Genomic DNA, 16,802 nt, shown 5'->3' with positions numbered 1-16,802 from the left:
ATACATCGACCAGTGTCCCACACAGGAGATCACATACATTGAACAGTGTCCCATACATCATTAAGTGGCGCAATTAACGGGAATGTGTGTAAATACAACGTCATGTCGCTTTTGTGCACTTGTTTTTTTTTTTTGTTTTTTTTTTATCACAACTGTCGGATTTTCTTTTTCTTGTTTTGCAATCAGAGCTGTCCAATTAGCCTTTTGAGAAGTGCAAAAAAAAAAAGTCGTAATGAGGAGGCAATCTCGGGGCTTTGGAGCATTTATTCTTATGGTCGTAAACACATCGTTTATACATTCTTGATCTACCTCAACATGCTGCACCCGACCTTTCTCGCACACCTGTGTCTAAACCCCTGACATTTCAGCAGAACTCAAGCGAAGCATGAACCAAACAGTTCTTTTGATCAAGGGTGTGTATCATGGCTCAAATTCGACCCCTTGTAAGTGATGTGTACAGTGAACGTGATCCCAAAATGTTTAGTAGCTTTGGAACCCCTGGCGGTGAGTGCAGTCAAATTGAGGTCAGAGTACCTCAATGTGAAAAGGCAGATGGAATGGGGAGAAGAGTTGGGTGTGGGTGGTGTACAAGAGTGGTGGACAAGCCTGGTGTTATACATGATGTCTCGACGCCCCTAATGATGTAATGCGTCTGGTGTGTTGAAAACTTTCAAACGTAGAGACCTTAGTGGATTTTGCGTACATCGGTAAAAGCTCAACACAGCAGAAGCATATGTCGCGCCAACTTTAAATCCCCACAAATTAAATATAAAACGTTAATGGCATCCACCCTTCCGTCCGTCAGGTAGTTGGACACCACGGCTTCCCTCTTTACACTTACAAAGTGTCTCAAGAGCGATCCTTCGGCAAGAGGCCCGATCGCCTGCCAGCGGGGCCGCTGCGCTGATAGCATCTTAATCAGGCCGAGCCTCTTCAATTAGGCGCGGGAGGAGGGGGAGAAGGTGGCCGGATGAATGGACCGCTCAACCAGGCGATGACAGGGCCTTGAGGTTGGGGAGAGGCGAGGAAGGGGTTGGGTGAGGTTTGGGAGGTAGGCACGGAGAGGAGATGCCCCGAGGGGAGAAGCGGTCGCACCAGACTCCCTCCATGGCCTTATGGGCCTCGTTTTGACTTGGACAAAAAAAAAAATAAAACAGAGCGACATCTCGGCTTTCAGGCAACGGCCCCTGTTTTGCGATCTAGCAAACCATGTTTGGTGTTTACGACGAGGCGTGAATCGCCACCGACTCTCAGAGAGAGAGAAAAAATTAAATCCAAACGCGAATGTGAAACGAGCGCACTTTTTTGTACGCATGTACATCACGTGCCTGGTGAGAGCACTTTATCTGCAGAGCGTTGAATGTTGATGGAGAAAGACCCGCCATGATCTGTTGAGCGTCGAAATGTATATAAAAAGAGAAAACGGATAACGAGTAAGACAATGGGGGAGGAAAAACGCACGAATCTAAATCGAGTGTGGCCAAACGGAGGAGAGAAAAGAGGGGTGGAGGGTGGGAGGAAGGAGGGAGGATGGAATGTGATTGAAAAGCTGTAGAAGAGGCAAAAAAAAAAACACGTCGAGGAAAAGAGTTACTTTAAAAAGAGACACCAACACGCCCGTTTTTTGAAAGGTCTACTATTTCAGCGAATTTAACATCCGTGCCGGATCGTCCGCCTTTGACATGGTCTTTTTCGAGTTGAGCAACTGCGCGGGCGCTCCGACCTATATATAGGTCGTTCGCTTTGTCATGTGTGCACCACATTGCACCTACTTACACATACCTCACGTCACCCAGCTACCCTAGCCTATAGTTACTCTGAGTTTCGGAAATGCGTCGACGTAGGGAGGGAGTGCCACCCATACAGCCCGCCCAGCCTTGTCAGTTCAGGGCCTCGTGTGGAAGAACCCGCGGGGCCTACATGAGCACAACTGACATTTTATCCCCATGTTGGTTCTGTCTGTCCTCCACACGCATTTATAGCCTTCAATAACTTCCTTATATGATTTCATTTCATACTTATGCACTCCATTTTACCCCGAAGCCCTCTTTGATTTCATTCCACAGTGGCACCTCACGGTTGGCCAGACCTGTTTGGAGGAAGTACCTGTTGGGCGAAGTGATTGCTTTTTTTTGTTTTTTTTTCTGGATAACTTCACAAAAACATACAATAGTGAAATGTAAACCTGGAGGGGTTTATGTATGCCCCTCCCCGCCCCCTTTACTGCAAAGGGGTATCTTTTACTTAACCAGCATAAGTCTCTGCTTTAATCGATTTTCTTGCAAGTTGCTGTTCAGTAAACTAGGGTTTCACGGTTCAGATTTAACTGAAATTATTACATTATTTGAACACGTTATTGATTGTGGATGGTTTTCATCCTTAAAGGCACTCACTGATGGGTGTCGAAAAAAGTTTTGAATCCTGCAATGTCGTCAAAAAATGAGTGAAAGGTATTTGTAGACAGAACATAATTCAACTTCTTCAAGGGCCCCAATTATTCCCACATTCATTGTGTCAGCTGAGAAAAAGTAATGGGCCAAGTCTTTCACGAACAGGCTGGTAAGGCCTGACGTTCAACGAATGATGTCAGGAATTTGTCTTGTGTGCCAGCAATAACATGCCTACTCTTTACGAAAGTTTACTTTGGCTCCGAGAATGCTTTTCTCTTAAATAACGAAACCCAATGATGAACACAAATTTAAGGATGTTCGAGAAATGAGCAAAATCATATATATATATATATATATATATATATATATATATATATATATATATATATATATATATATATATATATATATATATATATAAATATATATATAAATATATATATATAAATATATATATGTATGTATATATATATATATATATATATATATATATATACAAATATATGTTATGTGTATATATATATATATATATATATATATATATATATATATATATATATATATATATATATATATATATATATATATATATATATATATATATATATACGATTTGTTAGGGTTATATATATAAATATATGTTATATATATATATATATATATATATATAAATATATGTATGTATATGTACATATATATATATATATATATATATATATATATGTAAAAATATATATGTGTATGAATATATATGTATATGTATGTATATATATATATATATATATATATATATATATATATATATATATATATATATATATTTATGTATGGATATATATATATATGTATATGTATATATATATGTATATATATGTATGTAGATATATATATATATATGTATATGTATATATATATATGTATATATGTATGTAGATATATATATATATATATGTATGTATGAATATATATGTATGTATATGTGTATATATATATATATATATATATATATACATATACATATGTATGTATGTATATATGTATGTATGTATATATGTATGTATATGTATATATGAATATATATATATATGTATGGATGTGTATATATATATATATATATATATATATATATGTGTATGTATATATATATATATATATATATATATATATATATATATATATGGATGTGTATATATATATATATATATATATATATATATATATATATATATATATATATATATATATATATGGATGTGTATATATATATATATATATATATATATATATATATATATATATGTGTATGTATATATATATATATATATATATATATATATATATATATATATATATATATATATGTATGTATGTATGTATATATATGCATGTATATATATGCATGTATATATATGCATGTATATATATATATATGCATGTGTATATATATATATATATATATATATATATATATGTATGTATGTATGTATGTATATATATGCATGTATATATATATATATATATATATATATATATATATATATATATATATATATATATATATATATATATATATATATATATATATATATATATATATATATATATACGTTTTTTCTCATATTAAATAAGATGAGAAGCACAATCCTTAGTTTCAATTTCACAACAAGCGACCACACATCTTCATTCCCATACCCACTACAACTTGACCCAACAAAAGAATATGAGGCATCTTTATTATCCATGGAAACTTATAATACCTTATTTAATATAACAGATAAAAATGACAAGTTTAGTTATAATCCCGGAAGTGGATACAAAACGATAACAGTCTCACCCGGAGCATATGAGATTTCTCAAATATCTTCCGAAATTGCTCGTCTTATGAAAGAACAGGGTGATGAACCAAAAAATATTGTTATAGACATTCAAAAACATACTTCAAAATCAACGATTAAAGTTAAAAATAACTACAAGGTTGATTTCACAATTGATAATTCATTTAGAGTTATTAGGTTTCTCCTCAAAAAAGATTGAAACTAATGGGACGTTTTACAGTGATAATGTCATTCAAATATCCTCAGGAATAAATTCAGTGTTAATTCACTGTGATTTGATTGATGGTGCTTATAATGATGGAAAAAAAACAAATACAATATTTTCATTCAGCGCATACTCAACCCCAATTGGTTATAAATTCAATATGGAACCTAAAAATTTGAATACACAAATTTGTCAGGAAAAACCATACACAGAGTAAATTTTAGGATAACCGACCAAGATAATCGTGTGATTTCTTTTAATGGAGAAGTTATATCCATCAGAATTCACCTACGTGAAGTTTTCCAATAAATAAATACGATGGTTATTGTGAGGAAACACGAGTTGGGAAAATATAAAATAATTACAGGGGATGGGATGTTCCTTTCTCCATACTACAAGGGTGAAGGTATGTATCTTGGTTGAGGATACTATAAACCTAAGAGACAAAGGGGTGTTGGACATCAATTTAGAGGAGATGGGATAATTGATACTCTCATGGGTATTGGTTCAACTATTCTTAAACATAAAGATCTAATTGGTTCAACTGCTTCTGCTGTGGGAAATGTAGCAGGTGCTGTAAAGAGTATAAAAGATGCTCAGAAGGAATCTCATAAATTACAAGCAATAAAAGAAATTAAGAAAAGCAAAACTCAGTTGTCCCCCCAAGAACGACAGAAAATAATTCAAATACTTGGATCAGGGTTTCAAAAGTTTTTACATCTTTTTTCCTAAATAAATACAAGTATGGAAGCAATTGATAGTATCTATGATTTGGATGATACTATTATTATCTCAAACTCCACTAAAAAAGAAGATTACTTCAAGGTAAATGCAATAACTGGAACAGACTGGAATACGAATGCTACAAAAAGTTTTGAAATTAATAAAAAACAAACCTATTTGAATCTCTCCGAAAGTTTCTTGTTGTGTAAATTTAAATTCAATAAAGCTGGGAATAACACAAACGCTACACTTGTAAATGATTTCTTCTGGAAAATGTTTGATAGTGTGCGTTTGTATATTGGAACACAAGAAGTTGAAGCGGTTGATTATGTCTCTGCTGTATCTGAAATGATGAAATTTACACTCTATACATTCAGTGATAGAATGGGAAAGGGGTCTGTCGAAGGTTTTATTCCTGATATGTCAACGGGAACAAACACAGACCCTGGATATACTCAAAGGAAAGGAATGTATAATGATGATACAAAAGCAGAAAATAGTTTTACTGTGGCAGTTCCTCTTAAAGGTATATTTGGATTTTGTGATTATGATAAAGTTCTGTATGGTCTTAAAATTAGATTTCAACTACAGAGGAATGATAATGAAAATCGATTGATTTTTGGTGTTGGTAATGCTTTTGGTGATCAGAATAAATTTGTAATTGAGGAGATGAGTTGGTATATCAGTGAATATACTCCTAATCTTAAAACAGAAGAGATGCTGAATCGAAGACTTAACTCAAAGAAACCACTCAGTGTATCATACCTCAAAAGAAGATGTCAACACGTTAAACTCAACCAAACTACTTACACGTGGAATTTGGGTGTTCTGGAAGGAAAGCCACGATATCTGTGGATGATTTTTAAAAAGCCAGATGGTGATACTGCGACTGATAAGAATAATGCATTGAGTGATAATGCTAAGGTGAAACAACTTCGCGTTTCTCTAGATGGAACATTTTATCCACGAGATAGATTGGAAATTAATTGGGAAAAAATGATTTTGCTGAAGCATACAAGTCTTACCAAAAGGTGTGTGAAAGTAATGGAAATAAAGAACCTATTTTGGATATGACAGCATTTAAAAGTTTGTATACAATCTATGCGTTTGACCTGAGCGCTCAAAAGGAAACTATAAAGTCTAATCGAGTGGATACTTCCCTATACATTGAAAGAGGAGAGAGTGAAGAAGTTGATACATATTGTTTGCTTTTGGAAGAAACAGAATTGCAGATTAATACAGATAATGGTGTGATGATTAGTCTCACATAATTTTTTGTTAAATAAATGAGTGGCAAAGTACCAACTGGGGTATATGTTAATCAAATCAATCTTCATAAACTATCATCTTGTGTTCAAAATCAAAAGCCTTGTACGATTAACGTTAATACAATTCAGAGAAAAGGAGCAGTAAGAATTGATGTTTTGCTCACAAGAGAACAGGTTAAAATCTTGAATGACACTGGCTCACTTAAAATTAAAATGACAAAACCAATGTTGAAAAAATATTCAATAAGAGAGACGAGTGGAGGATTTCTCCCATTTCTAATTCCTTTATTTGCTGGTTTAAGTGCGGTTGGAGCATTGACTGGTGGTATTTCAACAGCGGTGAAAACTGCCAACGAAAGGAAGGCTCAACTCCAGGCTCAAAAAGAATTGGAAAGACATAACAAAAAGTTGGAGAAACAAATTAGTGGAAGTGGTGTAATTGTAGATTTTGCTGAAAAACTTGAAGGTCTGCCTGATAAAGCGAGATTGTTAGTTGGAGATATGCTTTCTTCTATAGCACAAGCAGGTGTAAAATTAACGAAAAGAGGTAATGGATTATATCTTTCTAATAAATAAATGAGCATTGATGAGTGGTTGAAAGAATTTGGAAAGAATACAACATCAAATTTACAACTTGTCAAATATTGTAAGAAATTAAAAATTCATCATGTGGTTATTTGTATGAGAGATGAATTAACAAATGTGCCGAAACATACAAAGAATATTATTTTGAACTTAGAAGATAATAATGGGAACGGTTCTCATTGGGTTTGTATTTTTAATAGTCAAGACAAATATTATTTTGATAGTTTTGGTCTTCCACCACCTGTTGAAGTCATAAAATTCTTACAGAATGATGTTTATCAAACATTTCAAGTCCAAGAATTAAATTCCAAGTGTTGTGGTCAATTATGTCTATATGTGTTATTTCAACTCAACAAAAATAAAAAATTTTATGATATTATTTTTAATCTAATATAAATGACTTATGTTGGTAAAGATGGTTCTATCTTTGGTGTATCTCAAGAACTGGATATTGATTTATCAAATTATTACACAAAGGCACAGGCTGAACGACATAAATATAATATAACCAAAAATATTAACATGAAAAATGCTTATAAATTAAAAAATTATCCAAGCCCGACTGACGCGAATGACTTGGTGAGATTAAGCGATTTATCACAATATATATATACTTAAATAAAACAGCCGTGTATTCCAAAGATACAGAAGTGTTGATATTATCTCCAGGTCATACAGAATTCACAGTTCGAATTAAAATAAATTTTTATAAAGAAGGGCGTATCGTTTGTATGAGAATAGAACAATGGGGGTATGATATGAATGATTTAGGGTATAATTGGTCATTTAAAATTAACCTCGAAGACCTGGAACAATTAAATCAGTCTCGTAAGGAAGAATATTATCCACTTGGTATCGAGAATGAGTTTTGTGGGTCCACGATTAGTAAACAACAAATAAAAGAATTTAATAAGGGTAAATATAATAATGGTTTTGCCCTTGTTTATCTCATGAAAACAGAAAAAACAGGATTATATATAATAAGTAAGGAAATACAAAATGATTTAACTATGGGGAGGTGTTTCGTGCCATAATATTATTCTAACATATATTTCTAATACATAAATGACAGCAAGAAGGCTTCAAGAAAATTATCATTTCTGTGTCCAAGCATACCTTCAAGAAAAGGGTATTCGGTATTTCAATAAATATGTTCTACAACATAAGAATGAGGTATTTTCAATAAAAGATTGGCATTATGCTGATGTTGATAAACTGACAACTTTAGATTTAATTAGAATGTTAATTAATGAAAAAATTATAAAGTTAAGAAAAGGTAAGGCTCTTTTAGAAATTCAAAAGAAATTTTATTGGTTTCCTGTTGTAAAAAAAAATTCTTTTGGATACAGGAATAACAAGAAATCCTGATGAATATATGTATAATATTCTATGGGGTGTAAGCGATTCAAGGATAGTAAGGGATGAGGAAGGAGTTGAAGAAGAGAGGGAAGAGGAGGAAAAGGAGAAGAGAGAGAAGGAGGAGAGGGAGAAGAAAGAGGAGGAGGAAAGAGAGAAGAGAGAGAGGGAGGAAAGAGAGAAGAGAGAGGGAGGAAAGAAAGAAGAGAGAGAAGAGAGAGAGGGAGGAAAGAGAGTGGATGAATAAATATCAAAATATGGAAACCAGTGACATTCAAAAAAGATTGGTGGTATTACAGAAAATAACTCAACCCACCGAGGAGGAAAACAAAGAATTGACAGGTCTATTTGCAATACTTTCGACAAGAATATTGACATCGACAAGATATTCATTTTAATTCAAGTTTTTCATTTTTATTTTTTTTTCTTAAATAAATGGAGGAGAGAGTGAAGGCATTTCTAAGGATTCTTTATGTTTTAAAAATTAAGATTCAAATGTGCATGTTGGAAACTAAAAAGGTTTTTGCACTCTGCAGGAATTTTTCTCATAAATAAATGAGTTATTGTCTCAAATGTAAAAAGAAAACATACTAAAAATATTTCATATATTAAAAGTAAAAATAACAGGGTTATACAAAAAGGTTTATGTTCGGTGTGTGGTTCAAAAAAAAATCAATTTATCTCCAAACACAAACTCGGAGGAGATATACAAAAGTTTTTATCAGGAAGTAAATTTACAACTACTGGAATACCAGGGGAATTACATCTTCCAGGGTATTCTTTCTGTGGTCCAGGCACAAACTTGGATAAAAGATTAGATGAGGCAGACAATCCTAAATCCTGGAGTAAACCAATCAATAGAGTTGATGAAGTGTGCATGAGACACGATATTGATTATGGGAATACCACAACGTTGGAAGAAAAACATGAAGCCGATAGAGAAATGTTGTATAATTTGTCTCTGATACAAAATCCAACCTTGAGAGAAAAAGTTGATCGGTTCATTGTGAAGAAGATGATCAGTGCTAAATTGAAACTTGGACTTGGAAATTCAAAAAACTTGTAAGCTCTAATGATGTCATTAAGATTGAAGAGCAATTAGCTGATGAATTACATAAACCAATATTCACAAAGTTTCAGAGAAGGAAAGTTTATTCCAAGGAAGTTGATTATATCTGGTCTGCTGATTTGGTTGAACTCAATAATGATAAGGGGTACAAGTATGCTTTAACCGTTATTGATTTGAGGAGTAGATATGCGTGGGTTGTCCCTTTAAAAAACAAAACAGGTAATACTCTTATGTTAGCTTTTCAACAGATATTTAATAAAAGTAAGAGAAAACCTAAAAAATTGTGGACTGATGAGGGTAGAGAGTTTTATAACAAGACATTTATGAATTTTTTAAAAAATAATAGTATTACATTATACAGTACCTTTAATGAAGGGAAGGCAGTTGTTGTTGAACGTTTTAATCATACCTTAAAAGAGAGACCATATAAAAAATTCACACAACTCGGTTCACAACAATGGTCATCTTTTATTCAGGATATTGTGGATAAGTATAATGACACGATTCACACGTCAACAAATATGAAACCATCAGAAACATTTACAAAATTAAAATATGAAAAAGAGATTAATGTCAGAAAACCTAAGTTCAAAGTTGGTGATATCGTAAGAATATATAGGTGGAAATCTCATTTTGAAAAGGGTTTTACTGAACGATGGACGAAAGAACTTTTTAAAATTGTTGATGTAATAGATACGGTTCCTTGGACTTATAAAATATATGATTTGGAAGGGGAAGAGATTTTAGGTTCATTTTATTCACAGGAATTACAAAAGACAAAACTAAGCAGATAATACTCATGGGAGCAATGGGTTGTCCCTTCACTCCCTCCTACTATACACCTTTGTGGACACTAGAGGGACAAGTCCGAGGTGTATTACAGTATATAATGTGTGTCAAGGGGGACGTTCTTAGATCTGTGAACCCCAAACACAGAATCCTCAACTGAATAGTCAAGGCTTAACTTTTGTTTGTTGGTGTGTGTGTGTGTGTGTGTGTGTGTGTGTGTGTGTGTGTGTGTGTGTGTGTGTGTGTGTGTGTGTGTGTGTGTGTGTGTGTGTGTGTGTGTGTGTGTGTGTGTGTCCCAACCCTCACATTCAAAATCTCAACCCCAACCCTCACATTCAAAATCTCAACCCCAACTCAATCCTCGCCCAACACAATGTCTTTTTCAAAATGAGATTTCCACATATATATATATATATTTTTTTTTTAACGTTTTTTTTTTTCTTCTCTTCTTCCAATTCTGTCTTTTAAGGCTTTCAGGTTTGATGATGTAGAAAGGGGGAGTTAGCCTGCACTTTCTTCCCAGAACGAACAATGTATATTTTTTATGTTTTTTTCTCTTCTTCCAATTCTGTCTTTTAAGGCTTTCAGGTTTGATGACGTAGAAAGAGGGAGTAAGAATTTTCTTGATAGGTTTAGATCCCAAAGAGTGGTAGCATTTCAAGTCTTCAAAATAAACCCAACTTTCCAAGTCTCCAAGGTATAACCACATTCCTGTTGAGTTTCCAAGATATGTATCACATTGTGAGTTATCAAGCCAGAACCCACATTTCAAGTCTCCAAAAATATAACCATCTATCCAAGACTCCAAGGTAGAATCACAATTTCCAGAAATATAGTGGGTTTCAGTGATAGATCTCACATAGTATAACTGTGGATCATCAAGGAAATCTCCATTTTTCCAATTTTTATGGGTTTCAGTGATAGATCTCACATAGTATAACTGTGGATCATCAAGGAAAACTCCATTTTTCAAAATGTCTGAAAATTGTGAGTCTCCAAGGTAAAACTTGTATTCTGGCTCATCAAGGTATAACTTGTTCAGGGGGTATTGTCTTGATAACTCACAATGAGTACTATTGTTGCAAAACTCTTTTTCAGGACTTTGCTGGTCTCCAAGGTATAACTCTTTGGTTGGATCATCAAGGACGAACTCATTCTGTGGGTCTTGGTCGCTCATATGGTCTTCAACCAAGCCAACAATTTCGCTCCAAGTTGTAGCAAAAGCAGTATTTTCATTTCGTATTTCAGATACAATTTCCTGTGAGAGAAAAATAATAATGTATTAATTAAGTTATTTAATTATTAAATGAGTCGATGTTTAAAAGGAACTAAAAATAGGAAAATAAAATCTTACCTCAATGGATAAGAGGTTTGAATCCAGTTCATCAACTTGAAGGTTTAGTTCCATACAAGTAGTCAATCTCCAAGGAACCCCAAAGTCATCCCACTCAAGGTCTTGCTCGTTGACAAGGTCTTCAACCAAGCCAACAATTTCGCCCCAAGTTGTGGCAAAATTGGTATTTTCATATTGCATTTCAGATACAATTTCCTGTGAGAGAAAATAATAATGTATTAATTAAGTTATTTAATTATTAAACGAGTCGATGTTTAAAAGGAACTAAAAATAGGAAAATAAAATCTTACCTCAATGGATAAGAGGTTTGAATCCAGTTCATCAACTTGAAGGTTTAGTTCCATACAAGTCAGAGAGTTCCAGGCAAGCACACAGCACACCATCACCAGCAAAAAAAAATGTTTAAAATGGAGCCTGGGCTTGAGGCTTTTATAGGGAAAGACTGTTGGGTGTGGTTTCCTGTAGAAATTCCCTGGTGGAATTTCATAACATGCTGGAAACCATTTCATAACATGGAAAGCATAACATGCTGGAATTTTCTAGTGATTTCTTTGTGAGTCAGAGATGAACTGGAAATGATGTAAGAGTAGGCGGGGCTTAGCAAAAGTAGGCGGGGCTTAGGAAAAGTGGGCGTGGCTTAGAAAAAAGCACCTCATGAAAAGTGGGCGGGGCTTAGCAAAAGTGGGTGGGGCATAAAGAAAAGTGGGCGGGGCTTATAAAAAATCCACAGAAAGTGGGCGTGGCTTATTGAATACCTTGTGGAAAGTGGGCGGGGCTTAAAGAAAAGTGGGCAGGGCTTTAAAAAATTCCATTTGGAAGTGGGCGGGGCTTATGAAAAGTGGGCATGGCTGAACAAAAAATAACCTGTGGCTCAGGAGGTGGTCAAACAAGAGCATTAAGAGAACTTTATCATTTCATAATGGCACAAAAGGGGTATCTTAAAAAATATAAAGATTCAAATGTTTTGTTTTTCAATATTTTAGATGGGGATTATTGTGCAAAGAAAATTAAACTATTGAAGGAATTTGAGAATGAACAAATCTTTATAGGTTCAATGAGTGAGCTAAACAATATGCATCGGTTATTTGATAGAGTGTCCCGAGGCTTAGACGTTTCAGATATTTCTTTAGAGTCACCTTTAACAAATCTTTATCTTGTTGTATGGGTTATTTGAATAGAGAGCCCCTAGGTTAAAAGGGGAGACAAATAAATATACCTTGGGATAAAAAGGGGGTTTATTTTTAGAGAAAAAAAAAGGGAATCGCTGAAAACCCTCCATTCATTTACATAGGGAAAAGTGAGCCAGAATCAGTATATTCACCCTACATATATATATATATATATATATATATATATATATATATATATATATATATATATATATATATATATATATATATATATATATATACACACACACAGTCATGCGCCACTTAACGACGGGGTTACGTTCTGAGAAACGTGTCGCTAAGCGACGTCGTCGTTGTGCGAACATCATTTTTTCGTTTTCGTTTTCGAACATCTTACTTACACAAAACTACACACCTAGGCTATATGGTGTAGCCTATTGCTCCTTGGATACAAACCTGTACAGCATGTTACTGTACTGAATACTGTCGGCAATTGTAACACACATCCAAGAAAGACAGAAGACACGTTAGTTTTACCTTTGTGCTGTTCATGACGGCCATCGGTGTTGTTAGCAGGAGCTCACAATCTCCTCTCGCATCGATTATAGAAAGATGAATAAATAGCGTTTGGATTTTATAAATACGTAATCATTGCATCGATGTTATGATTTATAAATGAAGAAACGAGCTCCTGTCAATTGTGATATATATTTTCGGAACAGTGCGATTGTTTTAACAACATGAAAAGCTTCACCAAAAATAAATTTGTGTTCTAATTTCGAATGTAACAACGATTTATTCGCGGAATTCTTCAATTCAAAGGTAATTTACTTGCTCGAAGGTAAACGTGGAACCATTGCTTCAGTTTGAAAGCCGATTTCCTTGAATCCCGATTTAGCACGATCCTGTTTTTTCGCGATGACATTTTATGGACCTCAACAATCACATTATAACAGGGCCACACTGTCGTTTATTATCATTATGAAGTATTATGTACTGTACAGCGTACATAATTGTACGTGCTATCTTTTATACGACTGGCAGCACTACGTTGACAACATCACTCGGCGATAGGAATTTTTCAGCTACATTTTTTTTTCTTTTTTTCTTTTTTTTTCAGAGCTGGCAGATCCGTCGTATATGCGATCCGTCGTTGCCTGGAACGTCGTTAAGCGGCGCATGATTATGTATATATATATATATATATATATATATATATATATATATATATATATATATATATATATATACACACATGTATATATATATATATATATATATATATATATATATATATATATATATATATATATATACACACATGTATATATATATATATATATATATATATATATATATATATATATATATATATATATATATATATATACACACATGTATATATATATATATATATATATATATATATATATATATATATACACACATGTATATATATATATATATATATATATATATATATATATACACATGTATATATATATATATATATATATATATATATATATATATATATATATATATATACACACATGTATATATATATATATATATATATATATATATATATATATATATATATATATACACACATGTATATATATATATATATATATATATATGTATATATATATATATATATATATATGTATGTATATATGTATGTATATATGTATATATATATATATATATATATATATATATATATTGTTGCGGATTTCGCGCCCGCCGGCGTGCTGACGGCCACGTAACTCGAATCGCGACACGTCGCCCACCGGACGGACAATCCAGTCGTGACCCTCTCGGACTAAAGCCGGGAACCAGTCACGGGTGGACCTTTCGGTCTCACCGCGATCGAGCCAATCAGCCCCCGCGTGGGATAGGGTTGCTCGCCGACCCGACCTACCTAAGTACCCACGCGGAGGGTAGACCGGGCGATCGCACCTCGCCGCAGGTCGACTTCGGACACGGGCCACTTAAGCGACCCGTTCCGTACTATCAGAATAACCGAGCGGTGTTATCGTCGACCTCGACGGTTCGATTAATTATCGGGCGTATTCAGCCCACTACCAACCCTTTACGTGAAGCAAGATGGGGATTCAATGGAGGAAAAGACGAAGCGAAGCGGGAGAACAGTTCAACAATAAAGCACATTTATTCGCGACGAACGGAAAGCACACAAATACAATTCCACCAAATGCACACAAAAAAAAGAAAACACAATTCCATTTACACAAAAAGCAAACATAAAAGCGAAAACAATGCAGAGCTAATACCGACTACCGAGCACACGGCAACACTTATACAATTCTACCTCACAGACGGCGCCGACAACACATACCCAAAACCAAGGAAAAGAAATATCCCCAAGAATGAGGCGGGCCTGAGGCCGAGACCGGGTCGCGCCTACCCGTCTGGTGATGAGACGCGGAGCGGCGATGGCGCCCCAACTCCGCGGACCTCGCGGACAGTGTCTGGCAGGGGGTGGGAACGGGGCCCCCTTGGTCGCACTATCTCAGCGCGGGGGGAAACAGGAGGGGGTTACTGATGCTCGGGGTATAGAGGATCTTTATTATCCCTGGTGTGCGTCTCCACCTCGGCCAGGTCGCGCTGCCGGCCTCCCTCGGGCGTGCAGCTCCCGGCACCGACGCGAGCACCCCCTCGTCTGCCTTCGCCGCTGCCGCCTCTCCGCCTCTGGACTCTCCGACTCTGGACTCCTCTTTGGGCTCTCCTCGTTGGACTCTCCGATCGACTCTCCCCTTCGCGACTCTCTTCAGCTTCTCCAGCTACTGCAGGCTTCGGGCTCCAGACTTCCACACTGCTCTGACTGACGAACACGGTCCTTTTATCCCCCCGTAGCTTCGCCTTTTGACCCCCTCCCTTTGACCCTTCACCCCGCTCCCCATTGGCCCGAGAAAAAGTGGGCGTGAAGGCTTTTTGATCCACAAATTTGCATATATCGATCGTCCTGGAGGCAGGGCCAAATCGCCCCTCGCTCACCGATTGGACGGCAAAAAGTGGGCGTGTGTCGTTTTTGATCCGTTTTTGAAGCACAAAATCCGTGATTTTGTACACGCTGTTCGACGCGCGCTCTGCACGAATCCAACACCGGTACCCACAGCGGGGCAAGAACGGTGGCGATGCTACGGTTGCGAGGTGTGACGTGAAGGTCGTGGCGGTTGTGGTGAAGCGGTGGTTGTGGTCGGTGGTTGATGTTGTGGTTGTGATCATGGCGGTTGGTCCAAAATAAAGATAGCAAAAGAAAAACGGCTATCCTGAAGAGTCGCAGCACGCATAAATGACATGTATTCCCACTAGACAACGGGTTTGGGCCTAACTACACATGTACTTACCGAGATACCTCACCTAAGGGACCTGAATGGTGGTTTGCGAATTTGGTAACCACAACAATATACACACATGTATATATATATATATATATATATATACACACATGTATATATATATATACACACATGTATATATATATATATATATATATATATATATATATATATATATATATATATATATATATATACACACATGTATATATATATATATATATATATTCACACATGTATATATATATATATATATATACACACATGTATATATATATATACACACATGTATATATATATATATATATATACACACATGTATATATATATATATATATATATATATATATATATATATATATATATATATATATATATACACACATGTATATATATATATATATATATATATATATATATATATATATATATATATATATATATACACACATGTTTTTATATATACACACATGTTTTTATATATACACACATGTATATATATATACACACAGTGGTGAGAACAAGTATTTGATACACTGCCGATTTTTCAGGTTTTCCCACTTACAAAGCACGTAGAGGCCTGTAATTTTTATCATCGGTACACTTCAACTGTGAAAGACGGAATCTAAAACAAAAATCCTGAAAATCACATTGAATGATTTTTAAATAATTAATTTGCATTTTATTGCATGAAATAAGTATTTGATCACCTTCCAACCAGTAAGAATTCCGG

At 34.6% G+C, this 16,802-nt stretch overlaps 1 protein-coding gene and 1 long non-coding RNA gene across 2 annotated transcripts in view; both read right to left on the bottom strand.

The window, feature by feature from the left end:
• LOC147012300 (uncharacterized) overlaps positions 1-16,802 on the bottom strand; it is a 302,367-nt gene that overhangs the window by 8,199 nt on the left and 277,366 nt on the right. The gene's annotated exons all lie outside the window — the stretch shown is intronic.
• Positions 10,269-12,792, bottom strand: LOC147012303 (uncharacterized). Its single transcript, XM_085856292.1, has 2 exons — positions 11,575-12,792; positions 10,269-11,478 (listed from the first exon to the last, which is right to left on the bottom strand). Exons 1-2 carry the CDS (start codon positions 11,752-11,754, stop codon positions 10,603-10,605), a joined length of 1,056 nt encoding a protein of 351 aa, XP_085712418.1. The 5' UTR covers positions 11,755-12,792; the 3' UTR covers positions 10,269-10,602.

Source organism: Eptatretus burgeri, chromosome 15, assembly GCF_056783735.1.
Source record: "Eptatretus burgeri isolate ZD-2024b chromosome 15, Ebu_testis_v1, whole genome shotgun sequence".
Taxonomy (NCBI): Eukaryota; Metazoa; Chordata; class Myxini; order Myxiniformes; family Myxinidae; genus Eptatretus; species Eptatretus burgeri.
The sequence above is the reverse complement of the archived record's forward strand: the minus strand, read 5'-3'. Positions and strand labels throughout refer to the sequence as shown.

What these genes read in the sequence shown, in the direction of transcription:
- LOC147012303 (XM_085856292.1), bottom strand. Translation starts at nt 11,754, where the DNA reads ATGCAATATGAAAATACCAATTTTGCCACAACTTGGGGCGAAATTGTT. An exon ending in CAAACCTCTTATCCATTGAG is followed by an intron (nt 11,479 to 11,574) that starts GTAAGATTTTAT and finishes TTTCTCTCACAG; the next exon opens with GAAATTGTATCTGAAATACG.